General features: G+C 33.1%; 2 protein-coding genes and 1 long non-coding RNA gene across 6 annotated transcripts; 2 read left to right on the top strand and 1 right to left on the bottom strand.

Annotated features, from left to right (window-relative positions):
- Nucleotides 1-2,830: 2,830 nt before the first annotated feature.
- LOC148279993 (clathrin light chain-like) lies at nucleotides 2,831-7,094 on the top strand. 2 transcript variants are annotated; one of them, XM_088229097.1, is made up of 5 exons: nucleotides 2,831-3,095; nucleotides 3,386-3,496; nucleotides 3,576-3,687; nucleotides 5,214-5,225; nucleotides 6,628-6,954. In XM_088229097.1, the coding sequence occupies exons 1-5, from the start codon at nucleotides 2,939-2,941 to the stop codon at nucleotides 6,809-6,811; spliced, it is 576 nt and encodes a 191-aa protein (XP_088085223.1). In that variant the 5' UTR covers nucleotides 2,831-2,938; the 3' UTR covers nucleotides 6,812-6,954. The 2 variants fall into 2 exon arrangements, with proteins under 2 accessions (XP_088085223.1, XP_088085224.1); XM_088229098.1 differs by lacking the exon at nucleotides 5,214-5,225 and having other exon boundaries at nucleotides 2,839-3,095; nucleotides 6,628-7,094.
- Nucleotides 7,095-8,779: 1,685 nt separating this feature from the next.
- Nucleotides 8,780-16,663, bottom strand: LOC148279992 (uncharacterized). 2 transcript variants are annotated; one of them, XR_015822733.1, is made up of 5 exons: nucleotides 16,449-16,632; nucleotides 15,461-15,732; nucleotides 11,593-11,804; nucleotides 10,622-10,784; nucleotides 8,780-9,869 (listed from the first exon to the last, which is right to left on the bottom strand). It is a non-coding gene; the product is annotated as an uncharacterized LOC148279992 (long non-coding RNA). The 2 variants fall into 2 exon arrangements; XR_015822732.1 differs by lacking the exon at nucleotides 8,780-9,869 and adding an exon at nucleotides 10,005-10,146 and having other exon boundaries at nucleotides 16,449-16,663.
- A 229-nt stretch (nucleotides 16,664-16,892) lies between these two features.
- On the top strand, nucleotides 16,893-21,434 carry LOC148279991 (uncharacterized). 2 transcript variants are annotated; one of them, XM_088229090.1, is made up of 3 exons: nucleotides 16,906-16,994; nucleotides 17,288-17,601; nucleotides 21,092-21,434. In XM_088229090.1, the coding sequence occupies exons 1-3, from the start codon at nucleotides 16,910-16,912 to the stop codon at nucleotides 21,101-21,103; spliced, it is 411 nt and encodes a 136-aa protein (XP_088085216.1). In that variant the 5' UTR covers nucleotides 16,906-16,909; the 3' UTR covers nucleotides 21,104-21,434. The 2 variants fall into 2 exon arrangements, with proteins under 2 accessions (XP_088085215.1, XP_088085216.1); XM_088229089.1 differs by lacking the exon at nucleotides 21,092-21,434 and having other exon boundaries at nucleotides 16,893-16,994; nucleotides 17,288-20,894.
- Nucleotides 21,435-24,149: the final 2,715 nt, after the last annotated feature.

Here is a 24,149-nt window from a genome sequence, read left to right as displayed (position 1 = left end):
GGGGGGGTTTACTTCTATTGCCTTTCTCCTTTACAGGGACATGTTTGTCTGCTGCTTCGACGATGCATGATGACAATGCTTCATAGCACTTCACTACATTCTCTTTCGTCGGGGTGGGCAGCTCGTTCACTTTAAGTTCAATGTCGTCAGAGAAGTATCTCCATTTAACTCTTTCTGTAATGTATCTCGGTCTTCGTCTTCCCCCAGGGGATAGGCCACTTTGGCAATATCTATGGCTGGATATGAGGCTGACTACTATAGGGTAATGATCACTACCAATAGTGTCATCCTTAATTGACCATTGCACAGATGGTGCCATTGCAGCGCTGGAGATGGTGAGATCCACTGCACTGGGTCGCTGATTTGGAAGCTGAAGGCGCGTCGCGGAGCCATCATTAAGGACACACATATTCAGATCATCCAAGAGATCAACAATATCTCTTCCTAACCTGTCGCATGTCGGAGCACCCCACAGGGCATGGTGAGCATTAAAGTCACCAAGGATAAGGAACGGAGGGGTCAATTTTTGAAACAAAGATAAAAGTATCGATTTTGAGGGTTTGTTGGTTGGGGAGATATACATGGAAAGGATGGTCAAGTCATTAACCTTTGCAGCTGTCACTTGGAAAGGACAGCCATCAGTCTTGACATTAATAGGGATAAAGGGAAGGGAGTTTTTGATGAGGAGGGCAGAGCCACCCTTCCCATCCTCACGATCATCTCGCAGACAGTGGAATCCCCGGAATCTAATAGTAGATCCCGGGACCATCCACGTCTCCGAAATGGCCGCAATTGAAATAGATTCTTCTTGCAATGTATGCAAGAGATCTTCTTTTTTATTTAAAATGCTATGGCTGTTCCACTGCAGAATCCTCATCTGAGGAGCCATGGTGGTGGTTAAGTAGGGAGGTTATATTTAGAAGTTGATGGGCGACGTTGGACGGTATTTGTGGATTGTTTTGAAGGATCGATACTAGAATACTCAATATGGTAGATATAATTGTATTGTTCGATGTTGGGACTGTGCTAGGAAAAGCATTCCCATTAGAACCAGATGGAAGTTGTCCATTCGGGAAATACAGAAGTGAAGGGTCATGATGAGGAACATTAGGTTTGGAAGGTAGTTTTTTTGACCTCGACTTCCTCTCTACTGATTTTTTGTAGGATATTGGCGCGGAGGGCGCGGGCATAACAACATTGACATTCGGTTTTGTCGTTTTAGAGACGATTTCTGCATAGGAAATCGTCGCTTTTCCGAACATTTTAGAAGCTTCAATATATGAAATGTTTCTGTCAGCCATCGTGTGTTTTATGTTTTGTTGCCTTTTAAGCTCAGGGCACAGCTTGCTGGTGGCAGAATGGTTACCAGAACAATTGAGGCATTTTATATCTTCAGCCGCCACTGTGCAGGATTCCCCATTGTGTGAGGAGCCACACTTGTAACAGCGCACAAGGGATCTACAGACAGTCTTTGTATGTCCGTACTTACAGCATTTAAAACACTGAATTGTCGGAAATACGTAGAGTTCTACGGAGAGGGACACATTGAAGATGGAAATGTGGGAAGGTAGAGATTTTGAGTCGAAGGTCAAAACCACCGTGCGGGAGGGTTTCCATTCGACTACGTCACCATTACTCGATCTGTAATTCAGTCGTCGAGCCTTGATTACTTTTCCGAATCCATGAGGTACCTCGGCATTCTCCACAATGTCCTGTTCAGACCAGTGCGAAGGGATGCCTTTGGTAACACCTTGTTTAGTTACTAGGAAAGTCGGAATGAAAACGTTATAATTATCTTTTTTAGCTATTTCTGATTTTACAAACGTATTGGCTTCGTTTGCCGTCTTAAACTCCACAGAAATACGGTTACGGCCGACGGACTTGATTCCGTTCCAGGCAGTCCGAATATTGTTTCTATGAAGAAATCGACCGAAGTCAATATCGTACAAGTTGGTTTGGGTGACGCCGTCTACTTGTACTTTTGTTACATGTACGATAAATGGAGCACGATCCATTCCATTGTACATGCGGGATTGGACTTTGGTAGGTGTGGTAATAGGCGGTAAAGTGTTTGTGACCTCTGGAGTACCTGGGTTTGTAGAAGCAGAGGGTCGGGGGCTAGGTGTTTTGTGTGGGAGGGGGCGGTCTGACTCAGAACTCGATTTCCTCTCCGAATTTATAAGTTTGAGTTTTTTTGATTTAGGCCTTATTGTAACAAATTCGGCGGGATCTGGAACAGTGTCCATTGTACCGCACGACGAATCTGATTGAGATCCATCCGGTGGATCCGGAGGTTTCTCTTTATCGTTCATTTATAATAAAAAATAAAAAGAAAGAAAAGTACAAAATAAGTTGTAAAAACCAAAAAAAATTTTGGCTACACGTGTATGGAAAAAATAATTGTTACCTGGTTATTAGGTTTCGGGACAGGGAACGAAAACAAACACAAACTACTGAAAACACTTAATAATAGATAGAAAATTTATGTACACCACTCTTTTTTTGACCAAATTAGTGAATTATTTCGACTTTTTAAGGAAAAACACTATAATTATTATCTAAGACAAACAAAAACGACCGCCACCACTGTTAGTCATAGACAATCCCCATTAATGCAATCCGTGTAGTGCTCAATGTGGTGTCAGTACACACTATCGCATTGATAAATTCGCAGACACATTATAGACAGACCTCACAGATCATTATGTTGCCATTATTTGTGAAGAAAAAATATTTTTCCCTTCAATATTTTTGTATTTTTGCATTATGGTTTCTGTGCGTCATTCTATGTTTAAAAATCTATGGTTATTTCTCATCGACGCGCGACGTTTTGGCATAATATATCCAATATATCCAGATATCTGTAGTCTGTGAATATCTATAGTCTGTGGTTTTGGCTTGACGTTTTCTTGTACTGTCATCGTAAATTTCATCAATAATGGATGATTTTGGAGATAATTTTGATCAGCCCGAAGTAGATCCTGCCGCGGATTTCTTGGCTAGGCAGCAGGATCAACTCGCAGGACTTGAAGACGAACTGGAACCAACGATTCCAACTGCCGCTACTCTTATCGACGATGAACCATCCGTTCCAGGTCTGTGGGCTAAACTTAAACGATTTCACTTTTAGTAGCATAATCTAATAGAAAAAATTTCATTCATCATATTCCATCTGTATATTTTCATGCTAGTTACTTTGATCAAGACTTTAATAGTTCTTCAGTGAGTAGACTATAAAACACATTGACCGCAATTAATGAGTACGATTTTGTTGGAAAATTTTGTGTATATTATGCCTTTAAGTGTTTTTTAACTCTAGGAAGATATCTGATTTCATCAATTTAAACTATGTTGTGAGCAAACTACTATTTTACATTTCTTTTAGCTTATGACAACCCTTCACCAACACCATCTAATAATCGACATATAGATAAAGAGGAACCTGAAAAAATAAAAATATGGAGGGAAGAACAAAAGCTGCGGCTCGAGCAAAAAGGTGGGTGATCAGATCGCCTTTTGACCAAAGATGAATATATTTTTTATTTAAGTATTGAAAATAAATTACTTTATTTTAGATGCCGAGGAAGAAGTTAAAAAGGAAGAAATGAGAGTAGCTGCTAAGAAGGAATTGGAAGAGTGGTATGCTAATCATGAAGAGCAGATCAGCAAAACAAAATCAGCTAACAGGTCTGTATTTTCTTGTCACTAAAATTCTAATTGGAAATAATTTATAGTTTAATTTCCTTACAGGAAACCAATAATAAGTATATTGCATTTAATCGTTTCTTAAATTGGTATTAATTTCATGTACTTATAATATTTATAATTTCTTGAAGGCTGAGTCCAGCTACTTTCTGGGGAATCGGTGTATTCATGAGATCCCTGTATTCAATTTCTATTGATTCATAAATAGTATTGTTACTTAAATAAACTATTGTAAGACGTCACTCCCCATTATGTACACAAGAATTATTTATTTCTTTTACGTAATGGGAAACGTTAATGAAAATATATGTATTTGATTAATGTAAAAAATTGTATTTAGTTGTAATATTGTATTTTTATTTGTTATTAATAAATAAATAAAAAAATTTCACACCCAATTGAAATTTTTTGAATAAATTAATTTGCGGTCTGGGTGATGTTTTGAGTAAGTCCAAATGCTTGCAGACTGGCTAGATTTTCTCCCTAGGGAGTTGTTCATATTTAAATTTGTTGCAACAGAGAGGGAAAACATTTTTGAGAAAGGAATATGGGAGTCTAGGCATTTACAGGGCTAATGACCTGTCATTGGCTGGTATAAGTGGCCACTTTACACACTGTAAAATTCACCATTTTGCCTATGTTTAAACATCCACATTTCCTTAACTCTTCCATCTGTTGACTTGAATTACGTCATACCAAAAACCCGTACGACTTTTGCTCAGAGACATCTCTCATTTATCGCACTGAGAGTTTCCAATATTTTGTAAGAGCGTATTAAGTTCTCAAAGACAAAAACTATTTTCAAGAGAGGAGTTAAGGACTGGATTTTCCTTAGTGGGAGGGATTTGAGTGGGAAACTCCTTGATGATTTTCCAATGTTTGAGTTTACTTTTTTACCATATTAATGTGCCCTATATATGTTTTTAAAATTCTTTTTTGTGTTTCTGATCCTATATTTTTGGTGATATACTCATGTTTCTGTGTAAACTAATTGCTCATCCCATCTCTACACAGGACTTTTATTCCCACGGAGTAATGACTTATGTCTCAAATAATGTGCAATAAACTAATGTACCTTTATTTTGTGGGTGAGATTCATCCGGCTGAACCATTTGGACATGCTTAAAACATTGTCGAATAATTGCAGTTTTACTGTATTATTATTATTAGCATTTTATGCTCACCTCGTGGTCAGTGCGTTAGCCTACCATTCAAAGTCTCGGATTCAATTCCTGACATGGTTGACTGGAAATATTTATTTAACAGGATGTTTTTACACTGCAATATTTCATAGTTCTTGTACTAGCACATGAAGCATAAAACAAATATTTTCCTTTATGTAACAAAAAATCTGCAATTGGTGTACCAATGCAATGCCTTATGCACCATCAGGTGCGGACGAGGGAATGTTTTTTTATATTTTAATATTTGGCTTTAAATATTTAATAATGTTCTCATAAAAATATGCTAATTTTATCTACTTTATAATGTTTTTCCATGCTAACCAGAGAGGCTGCCAAGTAAGTAAATTGTACTTTTTTAATGCGTTTTGTTGTTAAAAATATTTATTAAAATATTAGTCGATATTGTGGCCCCGTTGTTCTGCATTCATGATGTACGTTGTTGCTATGTTACAATTTGCTTTTAAAATAATCATAAATCATTAAATGTGGGTGGGTCTAATTTCATCTAGTCGAAAATATAACATAATTATTCTGGTATGTCAATAAAGTAGAGATGATTTTAATGTTAGCTACAATAATAATGTACATTAGAAAAAGTATATGTCTTAATTCATTTAAGCAAAAATCTAATCATCATTATGAGGAAGTTCAATGGCTTTTAAATTTTTTTTTATTTGTTAATAGACTGTTAAACTAAGTCAAAAAATATTTTTTTAAATTTTTGTATATCGTATTATCGGCGCTACGATTTTTCAAAGTTTTATATTTCTGAAATAACTCCGCGTGTAACGTCAGAGGTTCATTTCCGCTTATTCTCATTCAGTTCTTCCCATTGGTCCAGAAGCGACAAGCAGACCGGAAATCTTCCATAGCTCTCAGATCATAGGTTGATTCACATGAACCAGTGACGTCATTTAAAGTAGTGCGTTTTTATGAAAATATTTTTTATTATTTTTTCTGTACATTTTTAAGAAACTTTGGCGTACAATTGAATGCTCTAATTTTTACCCCGCGTAAGAAAACATTTTTGTATCCAATTTCCCGTAGGGCTGAAGTTCCTCATTGAATATATTGATTTCTGGTTATCAGATTACAAGAGGAGATCCCAGCAGAATGCTCGTGTGAGGTTTTCTTGTAATTTGAACTATTTAATGCCCAAAATACTTACGACTTTCGTTCAGAGAAATATCTCTTTTGTGGCCCTAAGGGTGTTCAATGTCCTGGATGAACGTAATATTATTACGCTCTCCAAAATGAAAGCCATTTTCTAGAGAAGTGTACAAGTTTGGATTTTGTCTAAGGAAAGAAACTGAAAGAGACTGCTGCGAGACATTACATAAATGTACATATTCTTAATCGTGTTGTCCAAATGTTAATTAAAATTGATATTTATGTAATAATTGTTATTTTTGCATTCTTTAATAATATGTATGCTTTCACTTTCCATTATGTTGTATTCCAACTCAACACGAGGCTCTTGGCCTCATGGAGTTAGGGATACGTTATTATTTTTTTGTAATAAGTACCTTCATATAAATAAATAAATATATATATAGATTGTAAACAATGCTTCTTGATTGTAGCTCCTTTTTATGAATAAGTTTGTTATGTGTTATTAATGAACTTTATTGAGTATCAGTTGGCTGAAATGATTCTATGTATTTAGTTAGAAACCATTTGGAATGACTGAACTTGAAATGATGTGTTTATTTTTCTTATGCACTGTTTTTTTCCACAGAAATGCAGAGAAGCAGTTTGTTGCCGAGAGTGATGAGATGGAACCAGGAACTGAATGGGAAAGAATCGCTAAACTTTGCGACTTTAACCCCAAGTCAACTAAATCGAGCAAAGATGTTTCCAGAATGCGATCTATTATTCTTCAACTGAAACAGACAAATTTAGTTACTCCAAAAAAGGCTTAAATATGCAACATACTTCACTCAATCTCATTCCTGAAGCATTTTGGCTCTCATGCTAGTAATGTCTCGATACATTAACTCCTATTATGTACTGTTATAGATTAATGTCGGTTTGACTTTGTTTTCTTTGTCATTATATTATTATAATATATATTTTAAGCAGTAATTTTTTGATTACGCAACAAACATGTAAACATTTAGTTGCGCTGCATTAAAACTAACATAGTATTATGAAGTGTAAACTGTCAAATATCAGACTGTTATAAATAAAAGTATATCTAAAAAATATAATTGTTTTATATTTCTAACTCACTGGTCATAAAAAACAGTACAAACTACAAATATTATATTACTGGAGGGTACTTCTTCTTCTTCTTTATGTGTCATGTCAAGTCCCCTTGATGTCGACTATCACTTGAGAAAATGTGTCCCTGTCTCAGGGCAGCTCTAAACAGCGCCTCGATGCCGGGAGGTCTGCCTTCTGCTCACTCCTCGTCGATTCTCTATTTCGCCTTTTATGATTTAGGTGCAGTAGTTCGTACTTTTCTCCTCTGAGCGCATGCCCCAGATAGGACACTTTCCAGACTTTGATATTTGTCAGCAACTGTCTATCTGCTCTTTGGAGCACGTTTGCGTTGCTGACCATATCGGCTCATGGAATGCGTAGCATTCTATGATGAACTCACATTTTAAATACCTCTAGCCGGTTTATAGTACCTACTGATCTTGAGGGTCCGTACAAAAGCACTGACCAAACATAGCACCTAACCATTATTTGCCGAAGTTTCAGGCTGAGGCTATCATTACAGAAAACATTTCTCATTTTATTGAATGCTGCACAAGCTGCCTTTATTCTGCATTCGATTTTGGTTTCTGGGTCGATGTTTTCAATTAGGACACTTCCATGGTATTTAAATTTGTCAACTCTATAATAGCACCATTTAAGGTGAGACGTGCTTGTGCGTGGTCCTGGCAGCTGAATACCATGAACTTTGTTTTGTTAATGTTTATGTTGAGTCACAACCTTACACCTGCATTATTGATTCTATTGATGAGGACTTGCAGGTTGTTAATATTATCTACAAGAATAACAGTGTCCTGGGCATATCTGATGTTATTGATGCAGACACCATTTTATTTGACCCCCATATCTATATTGTGGAGTGCTTCTTTAAATGCTAAATCCGAGTACAAGTTAAACGACATCGATGACAAAACACAACCTTGACTCCATGCTGGATTAAGTTTCCCTTCAATGTTCCACTTCCAGTTTGTTGGCTCCAATACAGGTTTTTTAGAATGTTTATTCCCATTAGATCTCCATGTTTATCTCTATCTAATGCTTTTTCATAGTCTATGAAGCCGAAGAAAACATCCCTCTTTAGGTCACGGAATTCCTGTATTAGCGCATTTATTGCCAGCAATGCCTCTCTAGTCCCAAAGCCACTTCTGAAAATCGTCCAGATCGCTTTCACATTTTATTCTTATGGAATAGATAATTTTTAAGAATACTTTCAAAATGTGGCTCGTAAGATTTATCAGTCGGTAATCATAACATATTTTTAATGAAAATGGATTTAAGCAAGTCTTAAGGGATAGTCCCTGTATCATAAATCATGTTAAATAACCTAAGAAGGTAGTCAATGTTACTATCGTCAATCAATTTTTAAATCTCATTGGGTATTTCGCCAGATCCACAGGCCTTTTTATTCTCGCTGTTAGAAACGGCATTAAGAATTTCAGACTTTAATATTAATATTCCAGAATTCAGACTGATTATGCCAACATCAGGTCTGTTGTCATTAAAAAGCGTAACACTATAGTTCTCTTATGTCGTCATTATACCCGCTTTCTGTTCAGACCAGATTGTTGCTTCAGTTTTTTGTGCAAATTAAAAGCATTGTGCATTTCGTTACATCTTTCCAGTTCTTCGCATTGTTTTTTGACCCATTTTCCCTTTGCCTTTCTAACTTTTTGTTCGATTGATAGTTGGAAGTTTCTATATTTATTTGGATCATTGGCAGCTCTTCTTTTTTTCTCCATCAAGTCTAAAGTCCATGTTATCCAACATTTTTCACGAACCGTTCGGTCTGCTTTTAAATGTTCGTCACAGACATTATTTCGAAGCTAGAAAAGCTGTTTTCTTCCGACCCCTCTACATCCCTCGATCTTCCCTTTCGTGACAAGCTGAAGTATGGCATATTTATTACCTCTCAACACATGACCAAAATATGACATCTTACGGAGCTTATCGGTGGTGAATAGTTCTCTATTCGTGGGTGCTATATATGCATCATTTAGTTTTCACTAAATAAATATTTTAAAGTAAAGCTGTGTTTTTTTTTTTAGCGTTTTTTCATTTAAGAATACCGATTATCCCGATTTGATATATCAACTTTAAAGTAAAGTACTTTGCTTAGGTCTTGCCATATCTTCTTCAGCCTTAGCTTCAAAGTTCTGTAAAATTTGCACCCGCATCTTTTTTGCTATTATTGCAGTCTTAATTTTGCCGGTGATGCTTTTATCAGCAATGCATCATGACAATTATACATAATGATCTCATTTTGTAATAATAATTTATACTATATATAATGGCGCAGAGCCAATTTCGTTACTTTGCTGTAAAGTGTAAAAACTACATTTTACTTATTAGAGCCAAATTGATTTACATTCAGGCTACTCGCTTCTTTACTTTTCGATCCATAGACATCTGAGTTGGCAGATACAGTATGTATTATTATTTAGCACGCAACACAGTGCATTAGCCAAAATTTCTATAAATGATTTAAGAAACTGGAAATATATTTTTTCTAAAAGGCATTTTATCAGAACAAAACTGTTGTAAAAAGTCATCACATAAATTAACTGGCCGTTTCAAGCATTCCGTACGTTGCGGAACAAATTTTTCAGCCATTTTCCTAAATTTTTTCAGCCTCCTTTGAATGAATGTCGAGCTATAACTGGGGCATGGAAGTATGACCAAGACGAAAAGGTTCTGGAACGTAACTGGCCCCATGCGTAATATCACGAATCACACGCCTGAGAGTATTCGGTAGTGAAGCTGTTGAAAGACAAAAATGTGTTAGTATTCGTGATGCTTGCGTATAATACATAATATATGTATTGACTGTCATACTAATGAAATTATACCACTAAGGTAACATTTAAAAAGTTGTATTTTGTGAGAAGAAAAATATTTTGAGAAGTTAAAAACTATATTTATTTTTAATGATTTCACAACTCAAAAAAAAACATATCAGCCTTGTATTTTTATGAAGATCCTTAAACAGTCCAAGTTAGTTGCTTGATTTGTGATGTATTGACATCAAAAATGTTACCTGTGAAGTATAAAAACTTGTTAAAAATATTTGAGTTTATGATAAGTAAACAATTTTTTAATTAGAATAATTTTGTATATGTTTTTGTTTTAATTATCAAATCTTTATAATTATAATTCATAAAACACAATTAGTTTGATTATCTATTTAAAGGACATTATATCGATTGTTCTATTACTAGGAATCTTCTATAATACAAATAACTGATTCGTTTTTATATTATGAAGAACTTAATTCCAAAATATTTTCTGGTAGATAAAGTTCATGATTAACAACCACAATCTAGCTAGTAATAAGATGTTGGAAGTCATCCTCATAAATATAATGTTGTTTTATTATTATTGGAGAATCGCATGGAAGTATAGGTGTTAACGGGTAACGGATTCAATCCAGTACTTGTCTACAAAGATTTTGACATATTCAAAATAATATTGTTTTGATTCATATTATACATTTGTCATTTTTCATTACTCACCTGAAAATTTTGTGTCCTTCATAGTAAATATTGACAATTGTTTACATTTTTCAAAAATCATCGCAAAAGAAAGATCAGTCAAGGGACATTGAGATACATTTAATTCTGTTAATGTTTCTGTACATCTCCCTTCTAACAGTTTACTCATACCATCATCAGAAATCTGAAAAAGTTATTAATTACTTATTATAATTATAAAAAATACAAAACACTCTTTAAACAATTTATTTGTGTGCAGTCTAATCAAATTATCAACACTAATTTTTTGTCTTTTTATTCCATCATTTAAAAAATTTCACGCTTTTATGAAAAAGGAAAGAAGGTTTTAATTTAATTTAATATCAACTCTAATTTATCTCAATTTTAATATATTCATTGTACTTATACAGGGTGTTCTTTAAACCCTGTCACATCCGAAACCACGATGATCAGTATGGGCAAAAAGACATATTAGCATATTTAAAAAAAATATTTAGAACAAAAAAAATTTTTAAGAATAAAATATTAAAAAAAAAAAAATGGTTGCTTACTTCTGCAGGGGAGAAGTGAGGGGAGCGCGGCGCAGTATCAGACTCCCCCCCCTCCCCTCGTTTCTCCCCTACAGAAGTAAGCAACCATTTGCTTTTTGTGATATTTAATTTTTAAAAATTTTATTCATTCTAAAAAAATATTTTAATGTGCCAATATGTCTTTTTGCCCATACTGATCATTGTGGTTTCGGATGTGACAGGGTTTAATGAACACTCTGTATAGAGGAAACCTATAAACGACTGCCGATTTTGTGTTTTTTTTTTCATGTTTTAATAATTATTACATTACCTGAAAAGTTATTTTTTTAAATAAAATGGGCATAGCAATTCACAAAAAAAGTTATATAAATAATAATTAGTGTCATGGTATTTATTCTCCATTGAATACTGAGTATTGTTTTAATTAGCACAAAAATGAAAGGAGATAAAAAAAATTCTTACATTCAGACCCGAAATAGTTAAAGCTGCAATTTTCAAACCAGATAATGTGGTCATTGATGCATCACTTATGTTTGCACAATTAGTTAAATCGAGAATTGTTACTTCGGGACAGTGGTTAACCAGTATTTTAATTAAATTATCATCAAAAACATCACACTTTCTAACAGCAAAAAAATTTAACTGGGGGATTTTGGGAAATAATTTTGCGAATCCTGAAAATTAAAACACAACAATATTACAATAATTTAATATTATTATAAGTTAGACAAGATAGGTAGAATACTAGGAGGGTTCAAAATTCAGTAATTGTCTAAAATATTAGTAGGTACCTATAAAGATATACATATGGTGAATAGATACATGGTGAATATATCATTCGAAAGGCACTTAACAGCTGGACAAGAGGGTTCACAATTGGAGGGAGGAAGTTATCCAACCTGAGATATGCTGATGACACCACACGTCCGAATAAATGCTGCCAGTTCAGACCTGAGACTGAGTGAATATGAGCAAAACTAAGCTTATGATTTGATCGAGATAATAAATTAGCACCATTATCCTTGTTGTATAACTTAGAAAGAGCCAACAATTCAATTTATTCAGGTTCTTTCATCAGCGATGGTGGTGGGTGTGAAGTGAAGTGTCGAAGGGACAAGGTGGCACGGACGTCAACCGACAAATGGAGCGGCTTAGTCACTGAATTATCAGAATTATCACTGACGAATGCCTACAGAAGAGTACAACACCGTTCTAGATGGAGGGAAACTGTCCACAGATGAGCCATGCCTAGAGTCAGGTGTAATCACCATCCTCAGACATGAGGCATGGATTGAAGAGATGAAGGTAATTAAAATATTTCTATAGTAAGCATTTCCAACATTTCTATGTCTGGGCGGATGAAGAATACAGTTCTGTGAGTGAAATAAAACCAGAATTCTGGATGAGTGTTTTCGACTTGATGGGTACTTTCAGGTAAACATTTCGAAATGGGGAATCATTTAATTTCATTATTCCTTAACTGGCACCTAAAGTGTATGATTGTTATCTTCTTTGTAATACAAATTATCCAGATATACTGCAATTTGAGTACCAGTGCAGTACCCTATTCGTCACTGGGTATGATAGAGAAATTACGGTGATGAAGAATTTCAACATTAAAAATATTCCACATTCCCAAATAGGTTTTAAGAAGAAAAAATAGAGGACATTTATATAATGAGATATACCAGATTTGAACCAACATTTTTATCTGTTTTAGAAGGAAAAATGTTTAAATCTTGGTTATTATACATGCATGGGCGCATGCATGCTTATACATACAGGGTGTTCATTAAACCCTGTCATATCCGAAACCACGATGATCAGTATGAGCAAGAAGACATATTGTGGTTTTGGATGTGACAGGGTTTAAAGAACACCCTGTATATATACATATGAATACATTGACAAAAAAAGTTTTATATACATTCATTTATATGAAAAAATATAAACTGTACTGCACAAGAGGTTTTCTCTTTTTTAATGAAGTATTTATTTCATTTTCTTCATGTGTACTTTTGCCTTAACTTTAATTTTACAACTTACGAAACATGTTAATTAAAAACTTGCAGGAGACTGCTGCGAGACATTGCATAGATTTATAAACTTGTAGTACTATTAAGCGTGTTGTCGAGATGTTTATTAAAATTTATGTTTATGTAATAATTTTTATTTGTAGTATTCTTTGTTTATTCATTTGATTTAGTTCTATGATAAACATAGTCTAATATATATTTACAATACAATGTTTACATCTATTTTTTTATTTTATTTTAATTTATAATATTCAAACTGTTCTTTTATATGTACACTTATATTAACCTATGAACATATGTTCACTATATACAATATATAAAATCTAGTATTTTTTACATATATAGGTACTCTTTACATTTCATTTTAAATATATTCACACTTTTTCATTTTTTTATGTTTTCTGGCATTTTCTCAATTAACTGTATTCCCTTGTACATAAGGCAGTTCTGGGATTGCTTTTGATTTCTTTTCCAGTCTTATATTTTTAGATCCTCTTGTTGCATAGTTATGAAAGAACTCATTACTTTTTGGTTTGTTTTGAAAATATCTCAGAACTATTCCTATAATAATTTTATTAATTTCATTGGCAACATTGAATTTGATTCTAATATCTAGAAGTTGAATCATTTTCTTAACTTTCGTGCGTCTCCCACATTTTAATATTATCCTCATCACTTTGTTCTTTCAATCTCCCTCATTACTTAAATACAAAGTACTGGAGCAATAATCAATGTGGGGAACTATAATACTTTTAAATATCAGCAGAGAAGTTTTAAGGTTTAGTTTATTCCTTATCCTTCCTAATAGGGATACCTTCTTTGCGATTTTCTTACTCGTATAGTCTGCATTTTTTGTAAAAGATAATTTAGAGTCAAGTCAAATCTCTCCATCTAATTCAACACTGTGATCACTATTAAAACAGCATTTCTTGCCAATTATTATACATTTTGTTTTTCCTACATTTAGTTGTAGCTTATTTGCTTTAAGCCATTTCGAACTGTTTTTAATTCTGTATTTATTTTCCTTATTGCTGAATCATATTCGTTATCAGCTACATAAATTAACGTATCGTCTGCAAATAGTTGAATTTGGTAGTCAGACGATGTCAAAGTCATATCATTAATGTACAAAATGAATAATAGTGGTCCCAGAACAGATCCTCGTGGAACTCCCAAATTTGCATATGATTGCTGAATTTTTCAAACCATTTCAGTTCTGTGTTTTGAATACTAATATTTTTTTTATTTTTAAATGATTATATTTCTGTCAATGGTTTCAAACGCTCTTTTAAAATCCAAAAATACTGCAATCACAAATTTATTTTTATCAATGTTCTCTTTCCAGTCATTTCAAACAATATTTAAGGTCATTTCACACAATTTTTTGCACCTAAATTCCGATTGCTGATCACATAGAATATTATTTACATCTAAAAATTTTGTTAGTTGTATCTTTACTACTTTTTCCAGAACTTGTTCATATTTTGGTAAGGTACAATTAGTCTAAAATCGTCACATTTTTTTGAGTATTTTATTTTTGGTATTGGAACTACTGTAGATATCTACCACTTCTCCGGAAAAACTCTTGTTTTAAGTGATTTATTGATTATTTCTATTTTTTTTCCCAATTACAGCAAACGCATCGCACATCAGATTTATGGTTATTCCACCGGGACTTGCCTTGATTTTGATAATATGCATGCCTCTCAACAAAGGGCTTTTGGCCTCATAGAGTTAGGGAAACGTTATTATTAAAAATACATAAAAATACAGAACATGTATTTTTAAATGATTGAATAAAAAAGGATAAAAAAATTTAAAAAAAACTAATAACTAAATATTTAAAAGTCGGCAGCTAAAAAGGCCCTTTTTTCAGCGTAAATGATTTATTTTTCAAACAACGTTTACTGGCACTCAGGCACTGGGGCAAGGGCTAACAATCTACCGATTTTTCCTCAGATCTACTAACTTTTAGTTTCTGGCTAAAAATTACAATATGTGGTGGTTGGCAATGATGACTATAAATACCTTACTTTTTTTGTTTGTTTATTTTTCCGTACGTATATTTACATAGAATTTTAATTACAAAAATACATCTTAAAATAAAGCTATAACATTCATTTTTTTTATTAGCTTATATAATTTTGATGTACAATACGGAAAAGAAATGCGATTGTTCACTATGATGATATGTTGTATATATTTACCCGTCTGTATGAACTTGGTTGAGAGCATTTTTAAAAAGATTTCTGGATTATCCAAAAGGCTGAGTTAAAGATAGCAAAAAAAAATACCTTCAGAAGTAACATCTTTGTAGTGCCTCATTTGAAGGGTTTTGAGATGTGAGCAAATCTCTAAAGCAGAAAGTGTCTCGTTACTCACAGCACAGTCTCCAAATGCAATCTCTTCCACATATGGATGTATCAGACTCTTTAAGAGATCTGTATCTTCCAATAAATTACACCTCTGTCTTGCAATTTTTAGAAATTCATTTTTTATTTGAATTGGGAGATACTGCAGTTCAAACTTGTACCACAAAAAATATTTAGACACTTGATAAATACATCTAAAATTATAATAAATGCATTAAAATATGACTAATGAAAGGACTTAAAATAATATTATTTATTTATTTAAAAACGCCCATAAGACTTTTACATGTATGTATAATAACATACCTACAGAAATAATACAGAAATATGATGAATGATGATGATGTTGATGGATATTTTAAAAATAGATAAATAATAAAATTAATTAAAAATATTACTGATAAAAATTATGCAATGAATTTGAAGATGAGTTCATAAATTGATATAAAATTATGTTGATTATGATGACGGTTAATGATGATAGTTGTATAAAAAATCCAAACAAATAATTCAAGGAATTTTCAATAACTTTAAATGTTGTTGATCTGGATGAAATATTAGCATCAGTGGTAAAAAAATCACAAAATACTTCAATTTAGGCTTCAAATCTTTATTAATAAGCTCTCTAAAGGGTTGAATCTTGTTTTCGTCCACAAAGATTGGGATATGCCCAAAATTTTGTTGATACTGTATTTGTTTAAATAAATCAATATTTTGTCAAATTTTATAGTAAAAACAATTTTCTTTACAACTTTAGTGAAAAAAGCAGATGTCTAATAGTCACAATAGCAACAATATTGGCCACGATATTGAAGAAGAAGAAAAGTTATAGTGATCGGGATTTCAGAATTCGTTAAGATTATCAATTAAATTAACTTAATGATAGTTTTAAAAAGATTATTATACTCACAAAGATTTTAAAGAACTAAGACGCGAAAATTTTATAGACATGATTTCTTGATTACTGTGAAAGTATTATGGATCTATCGGAGAGTTTTAGATTTTACTTTATTATGTTTTTCGTTCAAAACAACAATATTATACACCTGTATTATTTTTTGTCTGTTTTGTTTATTTACCAATATTTTGACAGCAAGTTTTAGTTGACGTAAGCGATTTCAAAGTTGCCAAAATAAATAATCTTTATTTATTTACTGATAGTCGCATGAAAAAAATAATAATCGACTCATAAATAAATAAAACCATGATAATCTTACTAAAAAATAAAATTTTAATGATGAATAATGCACCATTTGCCTTCAATACGGATTATATAAGGCAAAAATATTTTCTTAAATCAATTTAAACACCTACTCAATTCGAAAAATATTTCTAGTGGCAATACTCTAGTAAAACCTCAGTGATCTTAAAATGGCGGATGTCCCTATTCCCGATCGTAAAAATAAATCGCTAAAATCTCCAAAAACACCGAAAAAACGAACACGAAATCCCGAAGGTTGGTTTAGTATATTTTAACATATTTTTTGTCTTCATAACTATTTTGTCAAATATAAGCTTTATTGCACCAACATCACGTAAACATAGTTGTTTTGATGAACTTTTTTTACCACTTACTTCCTTTCAAGCGTCTTTTGCCACTTGCGATGTTTTGCTGTACTTAATATTGGCGCTTAATTATAAATATTTTACTATTTATTTGGTTTCTTTGTTTTAATTGTTAAGTTGATGAACATTAGTACTATCCCTAGTAGAACACTGTACTCAAATTGTATTTGTTTAAATTTGTAGAATGGCACAAACAAAAACAAAAAAGACTACGTATAGCTGGAAAAGAACACATAAATACAAATGGGAAGATCGTTCCCGAGAAAACGCCGGGACCAGACTGTCACTGCAGAAGAGGTTGTTTCCTAAGAGTACCAGAACAAGTGCGACAAAAAACATTCGAAGGGTTTTATTCTTTAAAAACTCACGATGAACAAAATGCTTACCTCTTTGGATTAATGAGACAAATTGATATCAAAAGAAAACGTAAAAAGGATAGCAGCAGACGGACATGCACATTCGAGTACTTTGTAAGAGTGCGAGGAAGGGAAACTCAGGTATGTCAGAATGCTTTTAAGAATATTCACGCTATCACTGAGCGAAAAATAAGAGTTCTTTGCAAAAAGATGGACGACGGAGTCATGTTTCCGAGTGACAATCGAGGCAAGAGCAGCGGAAACCGCGCTGGAGAAGTCCGTCTGGACGCTCATATTATCGAACAAATCAAAGATCACATTTTTTCCATAGTACATACTCATCGACTGAAAGATTACATCCGGATAGATAAGCTGACTGGATTAGAAATTAACATTTCTAAAATGTGGAAAGATTATACTAAAACGTATGATCCCGACTACGCGTTTGTCACTTCACCTAAAGGAAAAAAGAATGACAAAATTCAGGAGGAACCGACAAACGTAATACAAAACAACTATCAGCAAGAGATGGCCGGTCCCTCTGCCGCGGATGGCACCTTCCACTCTCTGTCGTACCCCGGCAGCGGCCATCTTATCAACATTGCGGAGAACTACTTCGCCCAGGCCATGGTCACCCAGGCGCAGTATCCTCCGCAGCACCTCAACTACATACACGCGGACAAGGTGAGTTACTACCAGCCGGGGCCCGTTGTAGTCCCCCCCAGTCACTCACACGCCGACACCAACACCTACGTCATCCTGCAGTCCATGCCTGCTGTGGCTCCCGAAGCCGTTAAGAACGAATCAGCCGCCGAATCGGCCAAGTCCAAGGATAAGAAAGATAAGAAACGCGGCCCCACAGTGAAGCAGTGGAGGTACACCAGTATATTTCACGAGGAGATTAACGGAGGCGCCCTGACTGCGATCAAAACCCGCCTCGCGAATTACTTTTCTGAGTCCGAAGCGAACAAAAAGAAAGGAAGAAATGGTACAAAAGGCGATACCGCTCCACAACCCTTTAAAGCGGCAGTTGGCAATAAACCCATGCCGCACGTCACTCCGACACTTACTCAACAAACACTGTTGATACCTTACAAAACAATTGAAGTAGATATTAACCATTAGTCTTCTTCACTGAATTCTTCCGATTAATGCCATAGAAAGTCAATTTTCCTATCTTTTGTGGAGAAAATGATTTCCAATATATTTTCTTCAAAAAAATACCTAAATAACAAGCTAATACCCGTATGCAGAGACAAATCTTAAGGTGAGGAAGGTACATTCTATTGTCTTCACCTTCGGGTTATTCTCTGCATTTAAAATTAGAATGTACTTTCCTCACCTTAAGTTTTGTCTCTGCATACGGGTATAAGTGTATCTATCTTTATAAGTGACTGTCCATAAGAAAATTTTCACAATGTGAGTACAATGATATAAGTATATTAAATTATATTTTTCACTAGTAAAAATGTGCTAATTCAACATTTTGCAAACTTCGCTATACTCTAGATCAGTATAGGCTGAATACTAATGCTAATAGGAATCTAGATTTTTACACTGTTTATAATATATTCTTTAGTAACTGTCGAATATTGTTGTATTCTAGATGTGTCAAATGTGTAATAATGTATTGTGCACATTTCTAATTTATTTGATAATATATATGTACGTACGTACATTTCATTTTCTTTTTTATTTATTTTTTTATTTTTTATTTTGCACCACAACAGGCCAGGAGGCCCAATTACAGCGGTGAATTACATCACAGAACACCCAGGCTTGAGAAAAATCCCATTTAAATTTTTGTGTTCTCACCGGGAATCGAACCCGGAACCTTCCGTGCGTGAGTCAAGCGTCTTGACCACTACACTACGGAGGCCGCCAACTTTTAAATTATCCTGGTTACGTTTAATATTCATCTAATGATTACAGTGATTTATTATCTGTCATTGGCTAGTTTAGGTGTTCACTTTACACACTTTAAGATTTGCCATTCTGCGAGCTGAAACCATTATTGGTGTTGGTGAGATTCTACACAGTGTTTAACGTGATCCCCTGAACCAGACAATAACAGATTATGAGACATGTACATACCCTGACTTCTATAAATTTCCTTATCAAGGGGTTTTCTATTATCCTTTCTGTCTTTCAAAAATAATACATTCTTTAAAAGATAATATTTATGTTTTAAGTTGTGATTTTGGACAAAAAAGGCAAAATGAAGTCTAATAGTTCTTATATTCCTATATCTCCTCTGTGTTTTTATACATTATATTATTTAAGCTTTTGTTCATGTGATATTCTTAAACGTTTATAAATTAATAATGTGATTTGGTGTTTAGACTTGTATATTTCAAATTATAATGAACATTTTAACATAAAAAATATATGTTTATTAGGGTCACTCCCAACAAATGTGCTGTAGATAATTATCATTATTCAAATATTTTACAATTATATCAGCTCTTTATGTTTATAACTGCTGTAAAATAATTATTATTTTGTATAATAGTAATCAGATTTTTTTTTAATAAAACAATTTGAAAAAAATTGCCATTCAATATTGATCAATATGATAATAAATATTCCCTTTTAAATAATCAACTCCTTAAGGTTTCCATATTGTAACAGAACAAGTCAACTTTTTAACTATTGAGCTTTCAAGGAAAACCTTTTTATATGTGTATGCTTTGTTAATAATTTAAATAATATACAATCGAACTTGGTTATAACGCTCATAGAAATAGTAAGCTCTCAGATGTACTGAGGAAATATTAGTTTACATTTTAGTTTATGGTTATTTATAACAACCTATATCTCGGACATACCTAACAAAATTATTGACAACAATTGCAAAAAAAAATTTTTTTTTAAAAACATGATTTTTACCTAAGTTATAAAATCCAAACGAGCTAACGATCAGATTAAGTTCATGACACCATGTAAGTGTCCTAAGTACCTAATTGGTGTTTTTGCCGATAACATTGTAAAAGTATCAAACCAGGGCATGTATAAAATGCAAGTTTCGTGATGTCAGTAGGTATATTGGTTCAGCACCTTAATATAATTTGCAACTTCTTTTGTACTTAATGACTTTTTTGTTTTGGGGATTTTTATGATATTTTTTAATGTTCTGTGTTTACACCGGTCAGTTATTTCACAAAATGTGTGTAAATAGATTCTAGTTGTGTATTTTTGTTTGAATTAGGATTTTGTTAAAAAAAACCTTTCTCTGGTAAAACGAGTAATGCTTGTAACGAGCAAATTCAGTCAGTCCCATCTTCCTCGTAATAACCATGTTCGACTGTATACTATTATGTTCGAAGAAATATGTGTGAACTTCTACAGTATTATTTCAAATATCTCCACAACTGTTTCTGCATAATTTATTTTGTTGAAAATAAACACATAAAATAAAATTTATTTTATCCCAATACCTGTTTTCTTTTACTGCCAATTATGATTTATTTCTAATTTTGGTCATGTCTTTTTGTAATACTTTAGACTGCATTCAAAGGAATGGTCATTTGTTATGCACTCATGTTGATTTATTTATTGAAAAGTTTTGTTCTGTAAAGTCGTATTGTTTAAAATAGTAATACTTTTAATTATTGTTATATTTACGTTCCAGGATGTTTCCTGAGTGTAGCCACCGAATCGAAAACACTTGTCCAGGGTTCTGCTTCTATTTCACACACAGAACTGTATTCTTCATCTGCCTGGACACGGACGGAATCAAGCAGGAATTAGTGTGCCTCCTAGTTTAGCGGTTTGCGCATTTCCTATTTTGCTTGAGGTCCCGGGTTCAATTCCTGGCAAGGCCAACGTGAAATATTTGTTTTGAAGTTGCTTTAAAACTGAAATATGTTTCTGTCTCTGAACTGGTAACTGAAGTGTGAGACTGATCATCTTACTTTCATGTAACAGATAAAAGTACGCTGTATTTGGCATTTCAATGTAGTGCCCTATGCACCATTTCGGGTGCAGGGGCCATAATGATGGTATTTACATGTATTTTTTCTTAGTTTCCTAATTTATTATGTTTATAAACAGGTATTTAGGCAAATGTATGTATAAAATAGTGTTGTGCAATAGGCTACATTTTTTTTTAAAAAGGTAATATGTAAGCCAATGGAAGTTTAGGCATTAACAGGACTAACTGGTTCAAATTTTCACTTTACTACACAACAATGTAAAATTCACCATTCTGCCCATCATCAAACATTCATATTATCATAATTATTTAAAGTTCCGTGTGTATTCACTGTGAGAATAATGTTTTCCCAAGTGAGTTTCCACGGTCATCTGTTGGATTTTTTTGTGAAGACAACAATATTTCTAGAGTTTAAATCTGTACATATAAGTGGATTTAACATAGACGGAGAACCTTCTCTAAAATAAAATTGCCGAAAAAATATCTATCTGAATATTAGAAATTTATATTTTACTTTGAAATGAACTTATCATATAATATTATTATTGTACATACAATTTTACGCCCGTTGATAGGCAAATTGTTTACCACCTTATTCATAAAAATGAAAAATCATTTCGTAAATATTATTTTTATTACACTTCTTTGTACTGGTTGCAGTGACTTAGTTGAATTTTCATCAGCCAATAAACTTTCACGTTCGGATAAATTATTTAATCACAAAATAAATAGCCTTACTCTTTTAAAAATCATATATTAAATCGGTAGATCACTAATAACCTTTCTTTTGGTTCTCCAATCGACAGTGTTTTTCCAATCATTTTTTCCTTGTAAAAAGTTAGTGATTACTCTGATATTCGTAACTTCTTTTAGTTTATGTACTCCATGAAGATGAAGCAATGCCAAATATTTTCTGTCTGAAAAATCAGTCACCATCAGATCAGAATCTTTCGAATAATCATAGAGGAAATAGTTCATAGGCCATAATAGCGTATTGTTTAAAATTAATACTTATATCTCGGTAGTCAGATGGGAGAAGGCACTATCTGTAATTTTCAAAAATGTTCATTGGAGCTGAAATAAGACTCAAGTTCAAGACTTCAATCACAGATATATTAAATATCTACTATCTACATATTCAGTGACTTCAATCCATAAACTAAAATATTTTACTGTTACTTTTAAATAGTAAATTACCATTCTAAATTATGCTGTTTTTTTTCTACGTGTATTTTCTGCAACATTTATTAAAATGAAAACTTCAGAAAAAATCTAAAAATTACAGATGGTCGGTCGGTCGTCGCATCGGTACCTTACGCCATCTGAGTACCGAATTTGAATCATATATCTGAGTGCTCGATCAACCTCAAGATGAGAAATGTCCTAGTTCATCACGGTGTCCTCTACGCCAGGTAAGTACGCTTTAATTAAGTTATATTCAAGGTTACATTAAATTAAATTACTATTGAAATAAATTAAATTACTGCACAACACAAGCGCGATGCAAACGCTAGTAACGCCATCTTACAGCCACTTTTAGAATTATAATCTTCATTCCTCATAGGCACCGCACCGACACCATTATTTTAATCTTTTTTCCATTATTGGTTACTTTGCCTACAGGAAATTTTTTGAAAATACATCTCACTAATTTCGTAACAAAATAACAAATAACGTAATCTGAATACATATTTTTTTAAACTTGAAAGCAATTTTGTAAAGAGTAACAGAATAAAACTGCAGTTTAGACATTCATTTAATATTAGATACTATTTATTAAATTTACACAATATATTACACATCCACATAAACGATAAATTTGAAAATGATTACATTTTAAAAAATCACATTTACATAATATTTCAAATAGGCCCAAATAAATTATAGCACAAAATTATACACATTACAAACTATAAAGCGAGATGGTATCTGAGACCTAATTTTGTACAATTTTTATGCATACGATTTTTGTGTTTACTGTAATGAATCCAATATTTACCCCTTACCTACATGCGCGATCGGGAGTTTACTACAAGCAAATGCGCACGGCACGCCGCGCCATACCGTAATTTGCTCTAAACCATTTCGCACTGATGAGTTTTCGCAGGAGACATAAATTGAATGGGATGATTATAACTAAATACGAAACTACGAGTACGAAAGTAATTGAGTATAAAAGATATAAATAAAACATGTATGACCAATACAAAATAAAATAAAACGGTTACGTATGAATATTTTCCAAATTCACAAAACAAATAGATAGTGTTAGTGGCATTATATAAATGTTTTACAATACTTACGCAAAATTCACAAAAAAAATAGTATTACTGGCTCCAAATGAGCTCCAGAAAAAATTTACCAAAATATCACACATTACTTACTAAAGTATGCATTGTTAACTATCAATAAAAATTTGGTAGGTGTTTAGGTCATGATCTACTTGAATAATATCATATTAAAAATCTAAAAGAACGGTTACACATCAAACATGAGAAAACTGAAAATAAATCATAAATAAACTCCGAAAAATTCGAGTTCATTTCGTTTTGTTTGGAGTTTTTGGCATGAAAACTTTGGTGAATTGGATTCAGCCAGGCAGGCAGCGAGATTGAAATGGCAGTGGGCAGGACACATGGCGAGACAAAATGATGGCAGGACGATACCCAGAATAATAAAGTGGAGACCATGGGCAAAAAAAATAAGTGTTGGAAGGCCACAGAAAAGATGGGTCGACGGCATCGCCTCTATTGCC

This window comes from Micrasema longulum, unplaced genomic scaffold, assembly GCF_059751315.1.
Source record: "Micrasema longulum isolate JH-2025_06_02 unplaced genomic scaffold, ASM5975131v1 h1tg000634l, whole genome shotgun sequence".
In the NCBI taxonomy this organism is placed as follows: Eukaryota; Metazoa; Arthropoda; class Insecta; order Trichoptera; family Brachycentridae; genus Micrasema; species Micrasema longulum.
Note: the sequence above shows the minus strand (reverse complement) of the source record. Positions and strands in the feature narration are given on the sequence as shown.